This window comes from Dreissena polymorpha, chromosome 15, assembly GCF_020536995.1.
Source record: "Dreissena polymorpha isolate Duluth1 chromosome 15, UMN_Dpol_1.0, whole genome shotgun sequence".
NCBI lineage: Eukaryota > Metazoa > Mollusca > Bivalvia > Myida > Dreissenidae > Dreissena > Dreissena polymorpha.
The window spans coordinates 12,087,394-12,106,193 of record NC_068369.1 but is presented as its reverse complement, the minus strand read 5'-3'; the positions used below and the strand labels follow the sequence as shown (position 1 = coordinate 12,106,193).

The 18,800-nt window shown below is 36.7% G+C and overlaps 1 protein-coding gene across 1 annotated transcript; it reads left to right on the top strand.

The window, feature by feature from the left end:
* The first annotated feature begins 9,741 nt into the window (after positions 1–9,741).
* LOC127860612 (protein gustavus-like) lies at positions 9,742–13,942 on the top strand. Its single transcript, XM_052398819.1, has 6 exons — positions 9,742–9,972; positions 10,894–11,052; positions 11,584–11,812; positions 12,214–12,377; positions 12,850–12,905; positions 13,187–13,942. Exons 1-6 carry the CDS (start codon positions 9,915–9,917, stop codon positions 13,205–13,207), a joined length of 687 nt encoding a protein of 228 aa, XP_052254779.1. The 5' UTR covers positions 9,742–9,914; the 3' UTR covers positions 13,208–13,942.
* The last annotated feature ends 4,858 nt before the right edge of the window (positions 13,943–18,800 follow it).

Sequence of the window (18,800 nt, the reverse complement as noted above, 5' to 3'; positions counted from 1 at the left end):
ACATATCTAATGTACGCAACTTCTAAGTATGTCGGAGATAAATTATCCAACCAAATGACTGCTAAATACTACCAGAAAGAGGAGACATGGTGGCATCATCAATTGTGTTTAATGACCAGACTGTCATCTGCCACCCAGTGTGGTTTATGACACCATGTTGTTAGTTAAGTCTGGACAATATCTGATCAAAACGAGATAATCGGATTATGCAGAACAAAGAAGGCAATTAAACACTGGAAAGCAAAGGCTTACACGATTTTAAGATTGATGCAAATAATCAAATGAAAAATATTGCATTAAATTTAATTGAATACTTTTTTTAAATGTGTCAATGTGTTAATTTTCCTAGACAAATACCTAAAATGCACGTTTTCAAACATTTTCTGTCATAACACTAGCGTAACATCTCTCTGGCAGAAAAAAACTTTATTTCATACAACCAAGGTCATGTCATGACGGCCTTAGAATTTAGAAAGAAATTCATCCGTTGAGTGTGTGTGTGTGTGTGTGTGTGTGTTTGAGATTTATTTACAGGTCGTCCAGCGTCTTCGCGACTACAGATGTATCGACCTGCCCCTGTGACCCTTCAGGGGAGAAAATTAGGTCATATTATACATCAGAGCACGATGGCCAATGAGACCTTAATGTGTCTAGATGCTTGCTTTTTTATGGATTATGTAGTGGTTTGCCTTTTATCGAAATGGTTTTTGCAGTATTCCTATTATCTCTAGATTTGCATTATCCTTATTGGCATTAGTGTTTATTCCTTATAGTTTGTGTGTGGCTTTTGTTCTCTCCGCCCCAAGAGGTGTTAGTGGGGGTTCGAGCGGGATACAGAGGGCGCCCCGATTCCAGAGGCGCCCCTGGTTCTTTTAAGTGCCCGGTGTACAGCACCGATACACTGCACCCCCGTTTAACGTCCCTCGCGGAGGACAGGTAAGTACATTAACATAGATTAGTACTGATATTACTCTACTGCCCTGTGTCTTGGTGTAAATTCACATGGGCTCTCTCTGTTGTGCTATTGGATATTGTCAGGTGTTTTAATGGTGTTGCCAGGGTAAGACTAGTTTTTAAAGGTAATTTAGTTTAATATAGTAGTAAGGGGCTGCGTTTGTGTGGTTGGACCGAGATGCCTGGTTGTTGAGGAACAGGGAGGTCAACTTCTGGTTCTACACTTTCTTTCTTTGGGAGACAATTTTCACGCGCCTTTATATTGGTTTGTTTTAGAGAGAGAGAGAGAGAGAGAGAGAGAGAGAGAGAGATAGAGAGAGAGAGAGAGAGAGAGAGAGAGAGAGAGAGAGAGAGAGAGAGAGGAGATCTCTCTCTCGCTCTCTCTCTCTCTCTCTCCACTCTCTCTTCTCTCTCTCTTCTCTCTCTCTCTATCTCTCTCTGCTCTCTCTCTTCTCTCTCTCTCTCTCTCTCTCTCTCTCTCTCTCTCTCTCAGAAGAGAGAGAGAGAGAGAGAGAGAGAGAGAGTTCATGTTCATATTGCTTATGGTTACAGATGATAATTATATGTATTAGTACCTTTTGGTCAGGAGGGAATAGATCTGGGATGTTAATGCTGATCATCCCTCTAATTCGATCTGACCCTCATAGTGACAAGGGTACTACGTGCAGGTTAGCAATACAAAGGTATCAATTCAGCGTCAAACGTAACAAAGCACAGGCATGCAAGGAAAAAACTTACACTTCACTACAAGAAAACATCACCTACGCTACAGTAGGGGAAACAACAACAACAAATACCGTCACCATTCTCTTATTTATTTTTTTATTTTTATTTGTCATGTTGGGTATGTCATGTCAACGGAGCCAGAGTGCACGGACGAGAGATATCTCTCCAGGCGCGCCCTCTAGCCCAGCCGACACGCTCTACTCAACATGTTTAAGTCTTGTACATACGGGAAAAACATGTTTTCTACTCACATTTAATTACAACAATATTTACACCTATAGGGGTTGCACTGTGGGTAAATTTGCGCACTTACTGCGTCTTCCGATCCTGCGTGGAAGTATGTTGTCTGTGTGCTTTTTCCCTACCTTCGTCGTCGTTGCTGATTACAGCTTAAGAGAAGGAAAACGAGGGTCTCGCGGAACCCTGGGTTTTGTTACCTAGAGCGCTATTTGGTTGTAAAAGAAGGATTAGAGCTTATCCATAGTGGTCGAAAAAGGCCGAGTGGCATGTGTTAAGGGGAACGTACCCTCCCGTCGTAAAAAGGCTGAGTGACCTGCGTGTTGAGGAAAACGTACCCTTCCGTCGTTTGAGCATTGTGTGTTGTTGATGTTGTACTAAGATTCTTAATTCTCATTTGAATTTATTTCAGCTAATATGTATATAACTGGTTTCGATTTTATGAGGGCTATACTGTAGCCTGATGATCACAATGTGATATCGTAATTCTCACAAAAATCTATTCCAGTCATTTGGTAGTGGTATTCAGTATAAACCAATTACTGTAACTCCAATATAACGCGCTCCGTTATAACGCTGAATCCAATATAACGCGGGGGGTGCTTGGATCCCATTTTTTCTCCAACCTTCCATTTGATTTCTGATTCAATTCCGTACTATGCAACATCATGTATTTTCAGACAATTCAAAGATGGCGGAAATCACATGTTGATTGCTTTATTCAACCGTCCGTTGAACCGATTATAATCGCCTCGAGGTTAAACAACACCGACAGCTAATTGGTGTTAATCTGTTGTGTAATGTCAATAAAGGTGTGAAAAACTCGCGTGTCAGTGTTTATTACATGTATTCCTCATCAGAGCGGTTCAGTGCGATAATTTCCATAAGTTAAGCTCTGCCCCATAATGCACTGTACTCTTAACACTTCTGAAAATTGCATATATGCGTACGATTGTGTTTACGGATTTCTTAAACATATATAGTCATTAATGTTCAAGATTATTATTTTTTTAAGTGATGTTGCAATGTTATTGGATTATCGGATAAATGTGCAAATAAGAAAAGCGGTATGTATACTGTTATCAATACGATTCGGTTTATATGCATGTATTTGCGTCAACACAGCATGGCAATATACATGACCTATATTATAGGCTATTCTATACCTGTTTTTTTTATAGCGCCCTGCATTAAATGAGCTCAAAACTAATAACGCGGATCCGTTATAACGCTGTTTCGCGGCTTGGACCCCATTGACCGCGTTATATTGGAGTTACAGTATCTCGTTATGATCAGATACTGTGCCGACAAATACTAAATAACAGCATGGTGTCATAAACCATTCGTGGTAGATGCCTGGTCATTGAACACCATGTATGGTACCCCAATGTCTTATCGTGGTAGAAGTATTACGTAGTCATTTCTAAGACTAATGTAATGCCAAATACTCAAACTAAATACTGTATAGATATTAGCCAGTTTTAATCATAATAATACAGTGAATGCTGGACATTCGTCCTAGCCTATTTTTCACACAGGCGGACATTCGTCCCTATGTTTTCGACAACCTGAACATTCGTGCCTTCGTTATTTTGACAATGCACACTGCACATAATGGTTCCTACATAATTTTGACAGCCTGGACATTCGTTCCTTCGTTATTTGGACAGCCCGGATATTCGTTCCTGAATAATTGCTATCCCGGTCATTATTATCACATTTTATTAAAATAATATGGCACTCTGTGCATTTTATCCGGTATTTTTATATGTCGTTATTGAAATAGTTAAAAATAATGTTCTCATATTTTGTGTATATTTTATATTGTGTATATTTTATATTGTTGTAAGATTTTATCGTGATCATGAGAATGATAACGTTAAAAAATAATCGAATATATCGACTTACACTGAGATCTGTAATTTGCCAAAATGCAGAATTCTGGGCGTTAAAACTACATAGGAGTATATATATCCGGTCTGTCAAAATAATGTTGGAACGATTGTCCGGGATGTCTAAATAGCGTGGGAATGAATGTCCGGGTAGTTAAAACAACGTATGAACTAATATCCGCCATGTCAAAATTAGCGTTAGAACAATTTTCCATGTGAAAGAATATTCGGATACATAATTAAGTGCTTTTATGCTAAACACGAAACATATTTAGCGGGTACCGCTAAAATAAAACTCCGTCCTTACATAGTCTTATAAAGAGTGTTTGTTAGTGTATCGAAGAACACAATTAAAACAAGAATTGTCATTGACCACAACGGCGTTAAAGAATGTTTCCGAAAAATCAAGACACACACACACACACACACACACACACACACACACACACACACACACACACACACACACACACACACACACACACACACCACACACACACACACACACACACACACACACACACACACACACACACACACACACACACACACACACACACACACACACACACACACACACACACACACACACACACACACACACACACACACACACACACACACACACACACCACACACACACACACACACACACACACACACACACACACACACACACACACACACACACACACACACACACACACCACACACACACCCACACACACACACACACACACACACACACACACACACACACACACACACACACACACACACACACCCACACACACACACACACCGACACACACACACACACACACACACACACACACACACACACACACACACACACGAGAGAGATTTATGACATGATGTGGAATTCTTCAATATTGTATTTCACTGTAAAAGAACATTAATAAAAGTTTAACGAAAAATGACACAACATTTATCCTGTGCTTTTCATTTTCTATTGCTTTTTCTTATGATTGAGTCAACACACATTTTACACGTTCGATCGTTCGTGAAAAATAGTAAAGACAAACAAACATACCTTTGAGAATTTAAGTTATATAATAACCTTTTGTAAAATGATGACAATGTGTATCTTGAATTTGAATCAAGATTAAATAGAATGTATATACACGTATACACTAGTGGTACTATATGCTATGGCTTTGAAATATGACTTGGGTGTGAAAATGTTTATTTCATAAGCCCTCATCAATTTATTGACTAAACAACACATCCATGTATGCATATGTTTGCCGTAATTGTAACCAGTGTCAGTGCTCATGAAAATCCCGAATGAAATTAATAAAATTCATCTGGTTTATAATCATCGATATGCTCCGCCAAAGATCTATACACGTTCAGCCACGTTCTTAAATTCGACGCGTCACGTGATATTTAAAAAATAGCAACAGCGGTAGCATTGGTCTATTAAATAGACTCACAAAGTAAGGGCGAAATTTGAATTATTGCTGCAATTCAAGTTAATTCGTTTTTAGTTGGTCGCGTTTGCGGCCGACTAAATTTACAGAGCATATTTTGCAAATCAGTATGTGCGTAGAAGCCTAAGCTACGGTAAGAACCGCAACTCACTCTGCCAGGGACGATTACCGCTGCCTGTCTTCTGCTGCAGACGACAAATGATTCTGCTCTGGCAATGAGTGTATATACCGGCTTGTAAGACGACATTGGTCAGTCTAGTGTTTATCATCTGTACATATTTGCTGCTTTCAGGGAAAACGGGGCTTAATTCGCGTCAAATAAGATTAGCCTGTGCACACTAATTAGCCTGTGCAATGCGCACAAGCTAATCAAGGACGACAACAGCGAACAACTTCAGTACCTTCAGCGCTTTGATTACTGCATGTGTTTCAATGTTGTTATGGCTTTGTGCTGTTGTGGGTAGAGAAGGGGTTAGCCTGAGTACCCGAGTGAACCCCACCTTTCCGGTATAGTGACCACCAACCAAGGACAACTGTTTAATAAATTTACAGGCGCCACTGGCCGTTTCTTTATCGTCAAATGTGGTCCTGATTTCCGCCCAAGTACTTACGATTTCATCATCACTAGTTGTTGGCAACCTTAAAGCTACTCCACCATTGTAAACAAACCGAAAATAAGATACTAACCATGCATTAATCACAGATCTATCGACTGTTTATTGATAGATCTTTGACATGAATGGAAAGTTTCCGGAGCGTTATTTGATAGTCCATATCAGGACCTAGTAAGTGCGGTACTCGACCACTGCGGGTTGTTTATAAATATAGCTAGTGTAAATACGTCAACGTATTCCGAAATAGTTTAGACAAGATTATTTAATTATTATTTATTGTTTTAAACATTTTGGCAAGATTCCGTCAAATAAAGCCAACGAAACATATTTTCTTGGGTTGACATGTCGCCAAATTTATATTGGCTTTTAATAGGTATCGCTTTGTGTGCTGTAAGCTGATAGTTGCAATGTGTATACGAAAGTTAACTTTTACACTTAACTGGAACATTCTAGAAAAAAATGACAACGTTTATTTGTAAACTTGTATTAAGGTGCATTACACTAGGATATTTTTTGGATTTGGTGGAATATCGATTTTAATTCACGAGTGATCATAGAAAATGATATTTTCACGAGTAGCACAGCCATGAGTGGAAATATTTTTTAAGATCACGAGTGAGTTTAAATCGATATTCCACCAAATCCAAAACAAAATCTTTTTATTTTATGCTTACAAATGATTGTTTTTTGTGTTTTTTTTGCCATTCCGGACAATATCGTTCCCCGTTGGGCGTCCCGAAATGTTATTACATTTATTTTCAAGGGAAACTTGTCTGTATGTTTTATAAACATTCAATGCAGAGTAATCGCCCTTGGTAACATTGGGGGGGGTGGGGGGATTACAATCTGGAAACCGAAGATATCTTTAAATAGTTCCGGTCAAACAATGACAATTATCGATAAGTTTCGCTGTTATTTTGTTTGAAACAGCTAAATATCAGTTCTAATTCATTGATATTTCTCTATAAACCATCGGACAGCATTACATAAAATAAACACACATGCAGTTAAGATAAACCTTATATCTTGCATTTAGTATTAAAACAAATAGTTCACAAAGATAGAGTGCATGTATTGGCGTATTATGATATAATATAAAGTCCACTTTTTAATTTTCAGACAATGTCATCATGACTTCTCACCATCGTAATCATCATTATTATCATGAGCGTAATGATCATCACGACCGGCATTATCATCATACCGTCATAATAATCAGCATCGCCACCATTGTCGGAGTCATGAATGTCATCATCATAAATTATTTATGCTAAATTACTTTAAGGGAAAGATGAACCCATACATAAGAAACGACTGTGTGGCAATTTGCGTTTGTGTATCGTCTAAGAAAACAATATAAAATGTATTTCATTTTTATATTACATTATCTTGATATCTTTCATTACTAAGTTTCACCCTGCAACTATTCAGTCACACATATTTAGCTTCATATTTGTTGTGTCCTATTTTAACAATTCAGTTTACCAGGGTACAGGATCACGTGACTCCCAATTTAATGTTAATGCTTGTAAACACACCGGTAAGTGGTGCTTTTTTTCAAAAAACTTTTTAAAACAAATTTTCTTAAGAATAACAACTAGTGCATAAAAGACAGATTTTTATGTTGCATGTGGCAATGTGAAATACATAACAATAACTTTATTTAAAAAGCCTGTTCTTGTTAAAAAATCGGTGTGTACTGCACGGTTATGCTGCATGCAACGTGAAATTTTGTCACCGATTTCAGATGTATTCAAGGATTTATTCTTATACCTTAAGATATCGGCCCAAACTGCAAGTAAAAGTGTTTTTTATGCTAGAAACTTTTTGCAAATGTTTTCCAATAACTTGAGATATTTAAAAATAAAGATACAGTTTCTAACGGTGTGTTTACATTTTTTTCAGCCCGTGTGTAGTCCACTGAAAACCCCGTTGATTCTGCACCCTGTTAATATTGCTCGATTGGTAATTGTCGGCTCAGGTACTACTAACATGTAACCCGGGTACTCTTAAGTAAACTTGTACCCCGAGTACGGCAAGTATACTTAAACGTACCCGACAATTACCTATCGAGCGTTAATATTACTACGCCTTTCAGTGATTACGAAAAGGGAGTCAACTCTTAAATTAGAATTGTGTGGTAAGTGCGAGTTGTCTTTTTACACAATTTGTGCATTGTCGGGCCTTTACGTTGAATAGACAATAAAAAGGACAAAATAAAAAATGTTTAAAAAATCTTAACTTATGGTGTATTAAAATGGTTATTAAACGCTGACCTTTGCGATTTTTTCCTCAAGCAATACCCGGCCGAGTGTCACCAGTATCATGAAAATCGAGATCAATCACTTAGTCTTATTGAAAAGAGATCATTTAAACAAGACAATAGATTTGCTATGTCGCCCTAATTGATCTTTTATATTTCTTACTCACGGTTCGCCTATTGCACCGAGTTGTTAGGTTATATATTGTTTGAATTTTGTTCTTATTTTCTTAGTCTTAGAAGAAATTAAGATGTGGTATTTTGTTATTGGTTTTATGCTTTTGATAGCGGGTAAGAAATAATCTAACAAATACATAAATAATAAAAATCGTTATAATACTTATCAAATTTCAATGATAAAGTAATAATAATAAAAATTTAGTTATATTGATTACATTATATTGGATCAGCTCTCTTATACAAGACTCTCTTATACCATGTTTCTCCGTTTCAGGCGTCGATGGGTAAGTTTGTTTTTGCTGAGTGACTTTGTTAATGATATGTTGAGTTTTGAAGAATCTTATTAGCTTAAAAGAGACGCGACGACATTATATTTAATCATACATATTTTGTCGATTTCCAAGCGGTTAGTTAGATGCCCAATCAGTTTTCTTCATTGTTTATGTAATTACTTATACCTATATATTATTGTGTTGTAAGAATGCTATCAATGAGTTATGCTTTTGCGTCTGTATGTGCTACGTGCGGTGCTGTTGTGCAGTGTCAGACTCCTTGACTATTCGCCACTTGGCATAGCTTAACCCTTTGCATGCTGGGAAATTTGTCTTCTGCTAAAATGTCGTCTGCTGAATTTCTAAAATTAGCATTTTCTTCAATTTTTTTCAAAGAATACTATCAGAATAGCAAACAGTTTGGATCCAGATGAGACGCCACGTTCTGTGGCGTCTCATCTGGATCCAAACTGTTTGCAAAGGCCTTTAAAATTCAGCTCCAGCGCTTTAAGGGTTAATCCATTTATGCCTATTGGACTCTCCCATCCTTCTTAGTTAGATCAATTTATTTCCAAAATTAGGGATGTCTAGTATATGTATTTCTATCTTAAGATTATTACTTACAGAAATTCCTTAAAGCAAACAGCGCAGACCCTGATGAGACGCCGCATCATTCGGCGTCACATCAGGGTCTACGCTGTTAGCCAAGGCTTTTTTCTAGACACTAGGCATAAATGGGTTAAGGAATTACTATTTAAATGAAATCTTTCTTATGACGATGCAGCTGTTCATGACAATATATTTACGTACCAAACTATTCTCTGTGGATTTTATAATGTAATATTATGCTCAACACGGCAATATTTTCGTAATGACAGTTCTTTTTTTATATTTTGCACGCCAATATTTATCGGGTATATCTGAACTATAAAAGCACGCATTACACGCATAAATTGCGTATATCAAGGGTACTCGGTTCAGTTTATTACGCGCGTTAATTGCGTATTACAATGATACTCGGTTCAGTTTATGCACGTGTTTCACGAGTATAATTGCATCCATATAGTGAGAAATTTGGGCAGTTTTTCATATATTTATCTTGAATAAATTAAAACCAACTAATGTTTTCATTATACAGGTCCTTAAACATATGTACATGTATTCATGAAGGCATATGGCAGGTTTATGTTGGTGAGCTATAACAGGGACCTACGTTTGTATAGTTAAGTCGCTAGCTACAACATCTCTGTGTTCTCTGTATCAGGGCCCCAGTACAGCACTCGGGGGAGGAGTCAGTGTCCGGCATAGAGGCAGTGGGTGGGGTCATGTTGATCGTCGCTATGGCGATACTCGTCATGTTGTGCGCAGAGACGGTGCAGCCTGGTAGGTGATCTGAAAATAAAACACATAGAAAATTACATCTTTGACGTTAAATTCAACATTGCAACATGCCGATTTGTCATCATATTATATCATTTACGCTTTTGTTCATGGTTGCATTGGACAAAATATTCGTAAAACAGTTCCGTACTTGTAAAGGTTTTAGTAACGTACAATGTGCATACGTTTAGCATAATTATTGTACGGCGTGGCTAGGCTATCATCACGTGTTGGTTTTGAAAGCAGGGATTTGATCTAGCTATGCTCTTACCAGTCATATCTCACCGCGGAGGTTGGAGTCCGTGTTGGGGAAGGATCTTGCACTGATGTAGTACAATTATATTATTTGCAAAAGATTAAATCTTAAATGGGTTCACATAGGTTATTTTAGATACAGGAGACGCCCTTTAGTGCCATTCATGTGTGTATTCAGATAGCAAGCTGCAAGCGAGTTTCCAAAGTACAGTATATATGGGGAATACAACATGCATCCGTTTTCTTTTTGAAAATACTTCGTTACATACAAATATCACATATTTTTTTAAAAGTCGTGTTTTTAGAACAATTTCTTAATCCATATGCGTAAAGTTGTGTCCCAGATTATCGTGTGCAGTCCGCACAGGCTCGTAAAGTTGCGTCCCAGATTATCGTGTGCAGTCCGCACAGGCTAATCAGGAACAACTTTCAGCCTTTACTGGATTTTCGTTAAAAAGACCTCTTGTAAACGACAGATTCCGTTACTGCGGTAAGTGTCGTCGCTGACTAGCCTGTGCGAATTGCACAGGCTAATATGAGACACCAATGTACGCATATGCGTTAAGCCCAGTTCAACCAGAACGAGACTTGTATTATTCGTCTCCCAAATACCAAATATATCACCGAAATGCACGAATACTACCGACAATGATCTCCTTCATTACCCAGGTGACCCGATGCCACCCTGGGTCATGACGATCCAGCCGGACCCCGCTCTAGACGCCGGAATACAGGGTATTTCGGATGGCCTGACTGTCGTTGACCATAACACTGTGTTCAGGCATCGTAAAGGACACTTTGAGGCGGACGGGGCCCAGTGGGGTTGTGGTAAGCTCTTTAGTTTATTAGTAACTTTATTAAAAACTTTGTGATGTATTGCGTGGTGAATATTAAGATAGAAGTGAAATATATACTTATATCACCCAACATGTTATGATGCAGAAAGAATGTATAAATATTTGTTCTTAAAAATGTATATACTCGTTAATCCGTTGATATGAAAGGGTATCATCGAAAAAAAATATGTTAATTATAATATGAAACTTAAAGTTTATATATAAACTATAATTGTCTAAAGGCAGTTAAATCTATAAGTACAGTTAACTTACAATACATGAACATTATGTTTCAGTCCTTTATTAAGGTTTTGAGTTATATTTTGTTTTACACATAAGTGTAATTTTGTGAGCACATGTGAATAAATCAAATGCCTTAATATAAGCGGGACATTAAACGATATTATTTACAGGATTAAGCGTTTTCGGAATAACAACGAACATATTGAGGAATAATTGACGCCCAAAGATATTGTAAAATGACTTATATACTTTTATCATAAAGCTTAATATCGCATTTCAGCCCTCTCCAAAGGGAAGCACGTATTCGAGATCACGTGGCCGATTCGGTTTCGGGATGCGTGCGCAAGCGTTGGCGTGGGCACGAAAGAGGCTCCACTTTTCGTGAAACCGCGCGACTCGCTGGTGGGGTGTAACCGACACTCGTGGGGACTGGACATCTCCAAGTGTAAGGCTCTCCACAAGGGAGAGATCCTCTGCACCTACCCGAGAGGAAAATCTGTGCCTATCAAGTAAGTATATATTAATTATTGAGTCGCGTTCTGGGAAAGCTGGGCATAATGCATGTTCGTAAAGTGTCGTCCCAGATTAGCCTTTGCAGTCCGCACAGGCTAATCAGGGCCGACACTTTCCGCCTTTTTTTGGTAATTAAAGTTTCAAGGAAGTCCCTCCTTACCGAAAATCAAGTTTAGGCGGAAAGTGTCGTCCCTGATTAGCCTGTGCGGACTGCACAGGCTAATCTGGGATGACATTTTACGCACACAAATTAAGCCCAGTTTTCTCAGAACAAGGCTCATATGTATTTCTTTCTCCTTCATCATCAATATCGCATTCGTCTTCGTCGATTTTGCTTAATTTTGCAAGATGTACTATGTGCAAGTCTTGAAATAAATGTCTGTCTGTCACTTCGCAGGTTCTTCATGTTCGTGGACTGTGACAGCGGCTCCATCGCCTTCGGTACGGACAGGGTTTACTGGGGTTCCAGCATCAGCTTCCCGAAAACAGCACTTCCGGTGTACCCCATGATGGGCCTAATCGCTCAGGGGGCGCAGGTCAGCATGATCTACAGAGGAACCGGTGAGAGTGCTTATTGTTCACCTTGTTCACGTATTGTTACTTGAAACAGACGCACGGTACATGTACCTTCTGAACGTCGTTGGTTATTGACACCGACAAACAGTAAGTCGAAATTACACGTGTTAAGAAGTGTGCAGACACCAGTAAATATAAGAAACAACTGTTGGTTTTTTCATTCATTCAGAAAATTATGTTATCGCGTTTAAGTTAAGATATATTAGCTGCACTGTACGGTCGAACGCTCTTATTTGCGCTTGCAAAAGGGGGTTCCGGAATATTTTCTGACTGATGCCGACATTTATGGATCGATTTCTTCTTATGCTTCGCAGTATTTATGATGGGGCTTTTCGATCTTACAGTACAACTAAAAGTTCATTATACTTACAGCACTGTCTCTGATTGGACACTGTTCATAATTATGTTAATGTTAATCTCTGACAGCCTCAATAAATACCTGCTCGATTAATTTCAGGCGGGAGACTAGCCCCTAATGCTGCTGCAGTCAACCCACTGTTGGTAGAAATGCTGGTAAGAAACATATGCACTTTATAAGCTTTTGAACTTCAGAGTTGAATTTCTTGCATTATATATTTTGCAATAATATCTTTAATTGTAAACTTTACAATTCTTGGCAAACAATGAGATTGAGCTAAATGTGTGTGCATTAAGTGTCATCCCTCATGAGCGTGTGAAATCTGCACAGGCTTAGGCCCAGTTTTCTCATGACGAGCTATATTATAACCGATTGCTGGCACAGAGCTGCATACACGTGTATAGTTTTATAACGCCTTATTTCCTTTTGTTTTTAGCCACAGCCTCTGAAGCATTAGTATGGAATATCAATCTACAAACAAGCCCGCACTGGACACTACTTCAGAAACGGAAGGCCGGTCAATTACAATGATACTATGCATTAACTATAAACTCAACGCTGAAAATGGACATCACAAGGGAATGATAATGAAGTTCTTGTGATTCATAATTAAATTGTTTTACTATTACGGATCAGTGCAGATGTTTTATTATGACACTTTTAGCAGCTGCATATTAAACTGTCGCCAAATAAACAGATAAGCTAAATTTAATATTCCCCGGAATGCCCTTGTGTATGTATGGACAAGTTAATTGAACCATAATTTAATAAATATAATCTGTTAACTGAGCAAAACGGTTGACCTAGGCTTTTTTGTCACCTGCTACAAATTGTGTTTTTAATCCTGATGAGCGATGTGTCAATGTTTTATGCATATGCAAGTTTTGTGCTTTAAATGTGTGTTTATTTTTTAATCCTTAACGTTAACATGTGTGCCTATCCGTGAAATAATCGATACGAATTTTTTAATCTTCAAATTTTTTAACCTAACAAGGATTTAGTTTTTATCACGGCCTTTAAATTGCGCGTCAAACACAACCCGATTACCGGTCAGTGTTAGGGAGTCTTCACTTAGTTTCGTCAATAATCTGTATATTTATCATTATACTGACATAACATGACATAACATGCGAAACGTTGAGTCCAATACATCGATCTATAAAGTTTAACTCTTTCAGTGCGGGAACCGAATTTTGAAGGCCTTTGCAAACAGTTTGGATCCAGATGAGACGCCACAGAACGTGGCGTCTCATCTGGATCCAAACTGTTTGCTATTCTGATAGTATTCTTTGAAAAAAATCGAAGAAAATGCTAATTTTAGAAATTCAGCAGACGACATTTTAGCAGACGACAAATTTCCCAGCATGCAAAGGGTAAGCAATAATATTCACCCGCTACCTGGGATAACTGGGCTCTATGCATGTGGGTAAAGTATCGTCCCAGATTAGCCTTTGCATTCCGCAGAGACTACGAATTTCGCTTTAACTGGATTTTCGTGTAGAAGATACTTCATTTAAACGAATATTCTATAGATCTGAACGTGTCGTCCATAACAAGCCCATGCGGACTACACAGGCTAATCGGAGACGATACTTGTATTACGCACATGTATTAAGACGGGTTTTCCAAGAGCGCGTCTCTATTTACCTATAGAAAAGGTAATTTTCCGTAGCTCGTAATAAGTAATTGTGTGCGTCCGTGTCCAAACATCTCAAAAAGATAAACTAATTTATTTTTCAAAATTTCTTTTTCGTCAGATTGTTTGAATGATTCTGATATAACCAATTGAATCAGGACTGAATGTAAAATACACCTATGAAATACATGTATACCAATGTCAAACCACAGATATTTATTACATAAATGTGCTTCTTTAAGTGCTTCGTGTTTGCAACCAAAGGTATGGCAATACATGTTTCAAGACAATGTTATGTGTCATTAATATTGTGTGGTATTAATTTGTTGCATAACTCACGTTTTGTATAATGTCCAGTGATTTCATAATGTTTTATTTATTAACTCTTTCAGTGCGGGAACCGAATTTTGAAGGCCTTTGCAAACAGTTTGGATCCAGATGAGACGCCACAGAACGTGGCGTCTCATCAGGATCCAAACTGTTTGCTATTCTGATAGTATTCTTTGAAAAAAAATCGAAGAAAATGCTAATTTTAGAAATTCAGCAGACGACATTTTAACATGCGACAAATTTCCCAGCATGCAAAGGGTTAAAACACTGATTATTGTACGATCACGTTTGTATCGTGTGTGTTCAGCTGTTAAGTATGTCATAGTAGGACCCGGCAAATAATAAACGTGTAAAAATATCATAATTCTGACATAAATATTGACATATAAATGACCATTGGCATTAAAAAAAAACAGATGCAGTTTCGTATATTCTCGCTGACGTCTACATCGTAAAACTTTATAATTTGTATACAAATCGCTACACATCACAACATCACACATGGATAACGCAGCCTTTCGAAATATACCTCTTTACACTTCAAATCCATAAAATCAATCGCAGGTCGCCAATATTATACCCGCGTTACAAACACTACCGCGATACATTGCACATGCGCTCATCCCTCTATATACATATTTGTGCAATAGATCAATACTGCTACAAACTTGAACGCAGTCGTTGTTATGGACGCTTTACAAACAAATAACAATATGAATGTATGCTCAATTATTTCAAAATGATAGGCTAGTACTTGCAATCGATCACTTTTGGACATCTTTAGGTCATACAGGGTATTGTTTTTCACTTTAATGTGTAGATAGCAAAACAGGAACAACTATGGGGTACATATTAAGTGTTTTTCTATTGATCGGATTATATCATGGTAAGTCAATATTATTATTACATTATATGTCCTTTATTTATTGAATACCACGGTACAAATATCGTGCGAGGAAGCAATATTTGAAGCTTGTACTTTGAGACTGGATAAGTATGATGAAACTGGAGATAAAATAAAGCCTCGCTCTGTGAAAAGGGGGTTTACTGCATGTGCGTTGAGTGTCGTCCTAGATTAACATGTGCAGTCCCACAGGCTAATAAGGGAAGACACTTTCCGCTTTTATGATATGTTTCGTTTCAATGTCTTCTTAGCAAAAATCCAGTTTAGGCGGAAAGTGTCGTCTCTGATTAGCCTGTGCGGACAGCACATGCTAATCTGGAACGACACTTTACGCACATGCATTAAACCCCCTTTTCACATAGCACGTCTAATTTATGCAATCCTGCTTTATTGTACAAGTAAAATAGTTGTATTCGAGGTCTGCGAGCTATCGCATTGTAAATGTAATTTTCATATCAGCAATCTTATTCATTTGTTTATATGCAAGCACAATCAGTTGCTTTCACGATCTCAGATATAACTGCTTGTAACGAACACACGTTTATTAATATATGATTGCATTAATGAAAAGAAACGAATCATAAGTGCAAACACATAATCTTTATTCTGTTTAACACAATTATTAACTCATAAATATGATGTACTTTATGTTAAATAGGTGCCGAAGGGTAAGAGCATTTTACTTTCATATATTCGTATAACCAGTTAACCAGTATTCAAATGCAGATATTGACCCATGTTTTTAACATGTGTTTCTATTTATGTAAAGTATAAACAGCATTCTTCGGAGCTAGCCTTATTTATATTTAAAGAATTCACTCCGGCATTTGCTATACAATTAGAACAAATTAAAATACATAGGTAAGTGTTTTTAGAAATCTAGTTAATAATAAGTACAAACCAATATGAGCCATATACTTTTCTTACCAACATCACATTGCTCATCACCAAAAATTATTTGAATGAAACTACCATTTGGTTATCCAAAATTGTGGTGATAATGATGGCAAATACTATGGAACTCATATCTAAAAATACGCAGACTACGACATAAGTTTCTGCATTTTGTTTCCGATTACTTATTCACATCCTTATTATAATCTATTGTAAATGTGACAAAGTGAGCAAAACATAATTGCAACATTTAAGCCTTTTTTTCACGAGCAATTCTAAGCTGAAATTAGTCTTTTTATAAAAACAGATGCGTTGTAATACATACCAATAAACTTTACACTAAGCAAGGTGAAATATATTCTCAACTGCTATTTATTAGCTTTATTTATTATCTATTACTTACTAATTGGATGTTTATGCGGAAATCTGATCAGTATTTCTATGTGCAATCCAATACTTTATGTTCTGATAAAAAACAAATGAAATGTATAAGTATTGTTTGCTTGTTTGAAAAAGATGTAATGAAAACTCATATTTTCAGGAAACATATGCATACATTAACCAATGGGATTTACTGACATTTCTTGAAGTCATACTGGTCCTAATGGCTGATTTGGTTTTAAATAAATTAAAACACAATAAAAACACAAGAAAGAATATTACAAACACACAAATACATTAATCGAAAAATGTTTTCATGAATATGAATTTTGACTTGCTCAATCGAATTTGGTTGATAGCGTTTGGCTTTGGTTTAAATGTTTTATTTAACCTTGTGGTAATTGCAAATAATAACATAATTATGTTCAATGGCTTACTGAGGTACATGTTTTGGAAACATTAATTGCTTAACGACTATGAAAAAATGACTATTGGATTAAGATGTATATCATTTGTGTATATTTGTTATGAATTTTTGTCAGCTAAGTATAGTTTTCAAATTACACTTATACCATGGTCATTGATAAGACAATAAATCTAATGCATCATTAAGACGGTTTTAAAGTAAATATTTATGCAGAATTCAAAAATTTTGTTTTGCAAAATAATGTGTTAATATGTGCATGCAAAAAGTAAGTAATGGGAATATTCTATGCATTGAAATTTACAATTTATCCAACCACGCTGACCATTTTGTAAGGTAACGGGGTTTGCAAACCCCAAAAGAATGTCATAAGAGTGTAACCACTGGGTAAATGTGTTTCTTTAGTCGAAATGACAAAGTTGTTTGTTTCCACTGAACCGACCTTTCTTCTTATTTTGGGGCTAACTCTTAACTATTTTTGTCTGTATTCCAGTTTGAGTTTTGAATCATTTTGCGATTTAAGATTACATTCTCATAATTAACTTTCAGATGTAAAGACGATTATTTCATACCTACAATTGAAACATGTATGTCGGTGAAATTCATTTTAAAGGCGGGAAATAAAATAGGAATAGCAAAACAAGGTTATGATATAAGATATTTGGCCACCCAACCTTTTTTATATTTTGGGCTTTGTTAGTGAAAACAAATAACTTTTGTTTACCTTATTTATAACATCTACATTTATTTTATGCTTTCCGGTGGTTCATAGAGAAATATCAGTGGGTTAAAACTGATAATTCACTGTTTCAAACGGTTCAAAATGTTTTACAGTAAAATGACGTCATTTTTTTAAACGAAATGACGTCTTTATTACAGCGAAATTCTTCAGTAAAACCCTTTTACAATGTAAATAAAGGGTTAAAAAGGCATAAAAGAAAAAGAAAATTTGTTGGATTTAGTGGAGAATCGATTTTAATTCTATGATCACTCGTGAATTAAAATTGATAGTCCACCGAATCCAACAAAAATCTTCCATATTTTGTTTCAGTATGTACATGTAGCACATTAACTGCTTTTTCTCGCTGCAAATCTAATAAATTCACTCCTTTTTAAAGGGATTTGTTCACAGATTGTCGAAATAATTTGCCAAAGTTTTGTCACAGATCACAAAAATAAAAGAGCGTGTTATCACACGGAATTCCGAAAATACAGCTTCGTTTATGAATAATCTGCATTCAAAATTGATACAACTATAAAGCATTACGAAAAACAACATACGTGAATAGTTTGTAATGATTTCATAGCCTTGGAAAAAAACGTACCTAAGTGGTTTAAAACATACCTACATGTATATACCGATATGGTCATGTCTCTGGAGTGAATTTGTAAGAACACTCTAGTCGCCTATATCCCTGAACCATCGATCGCTTATACGATTTCAATATCAACATTTAATTGTATCAATTTTAAACATATAC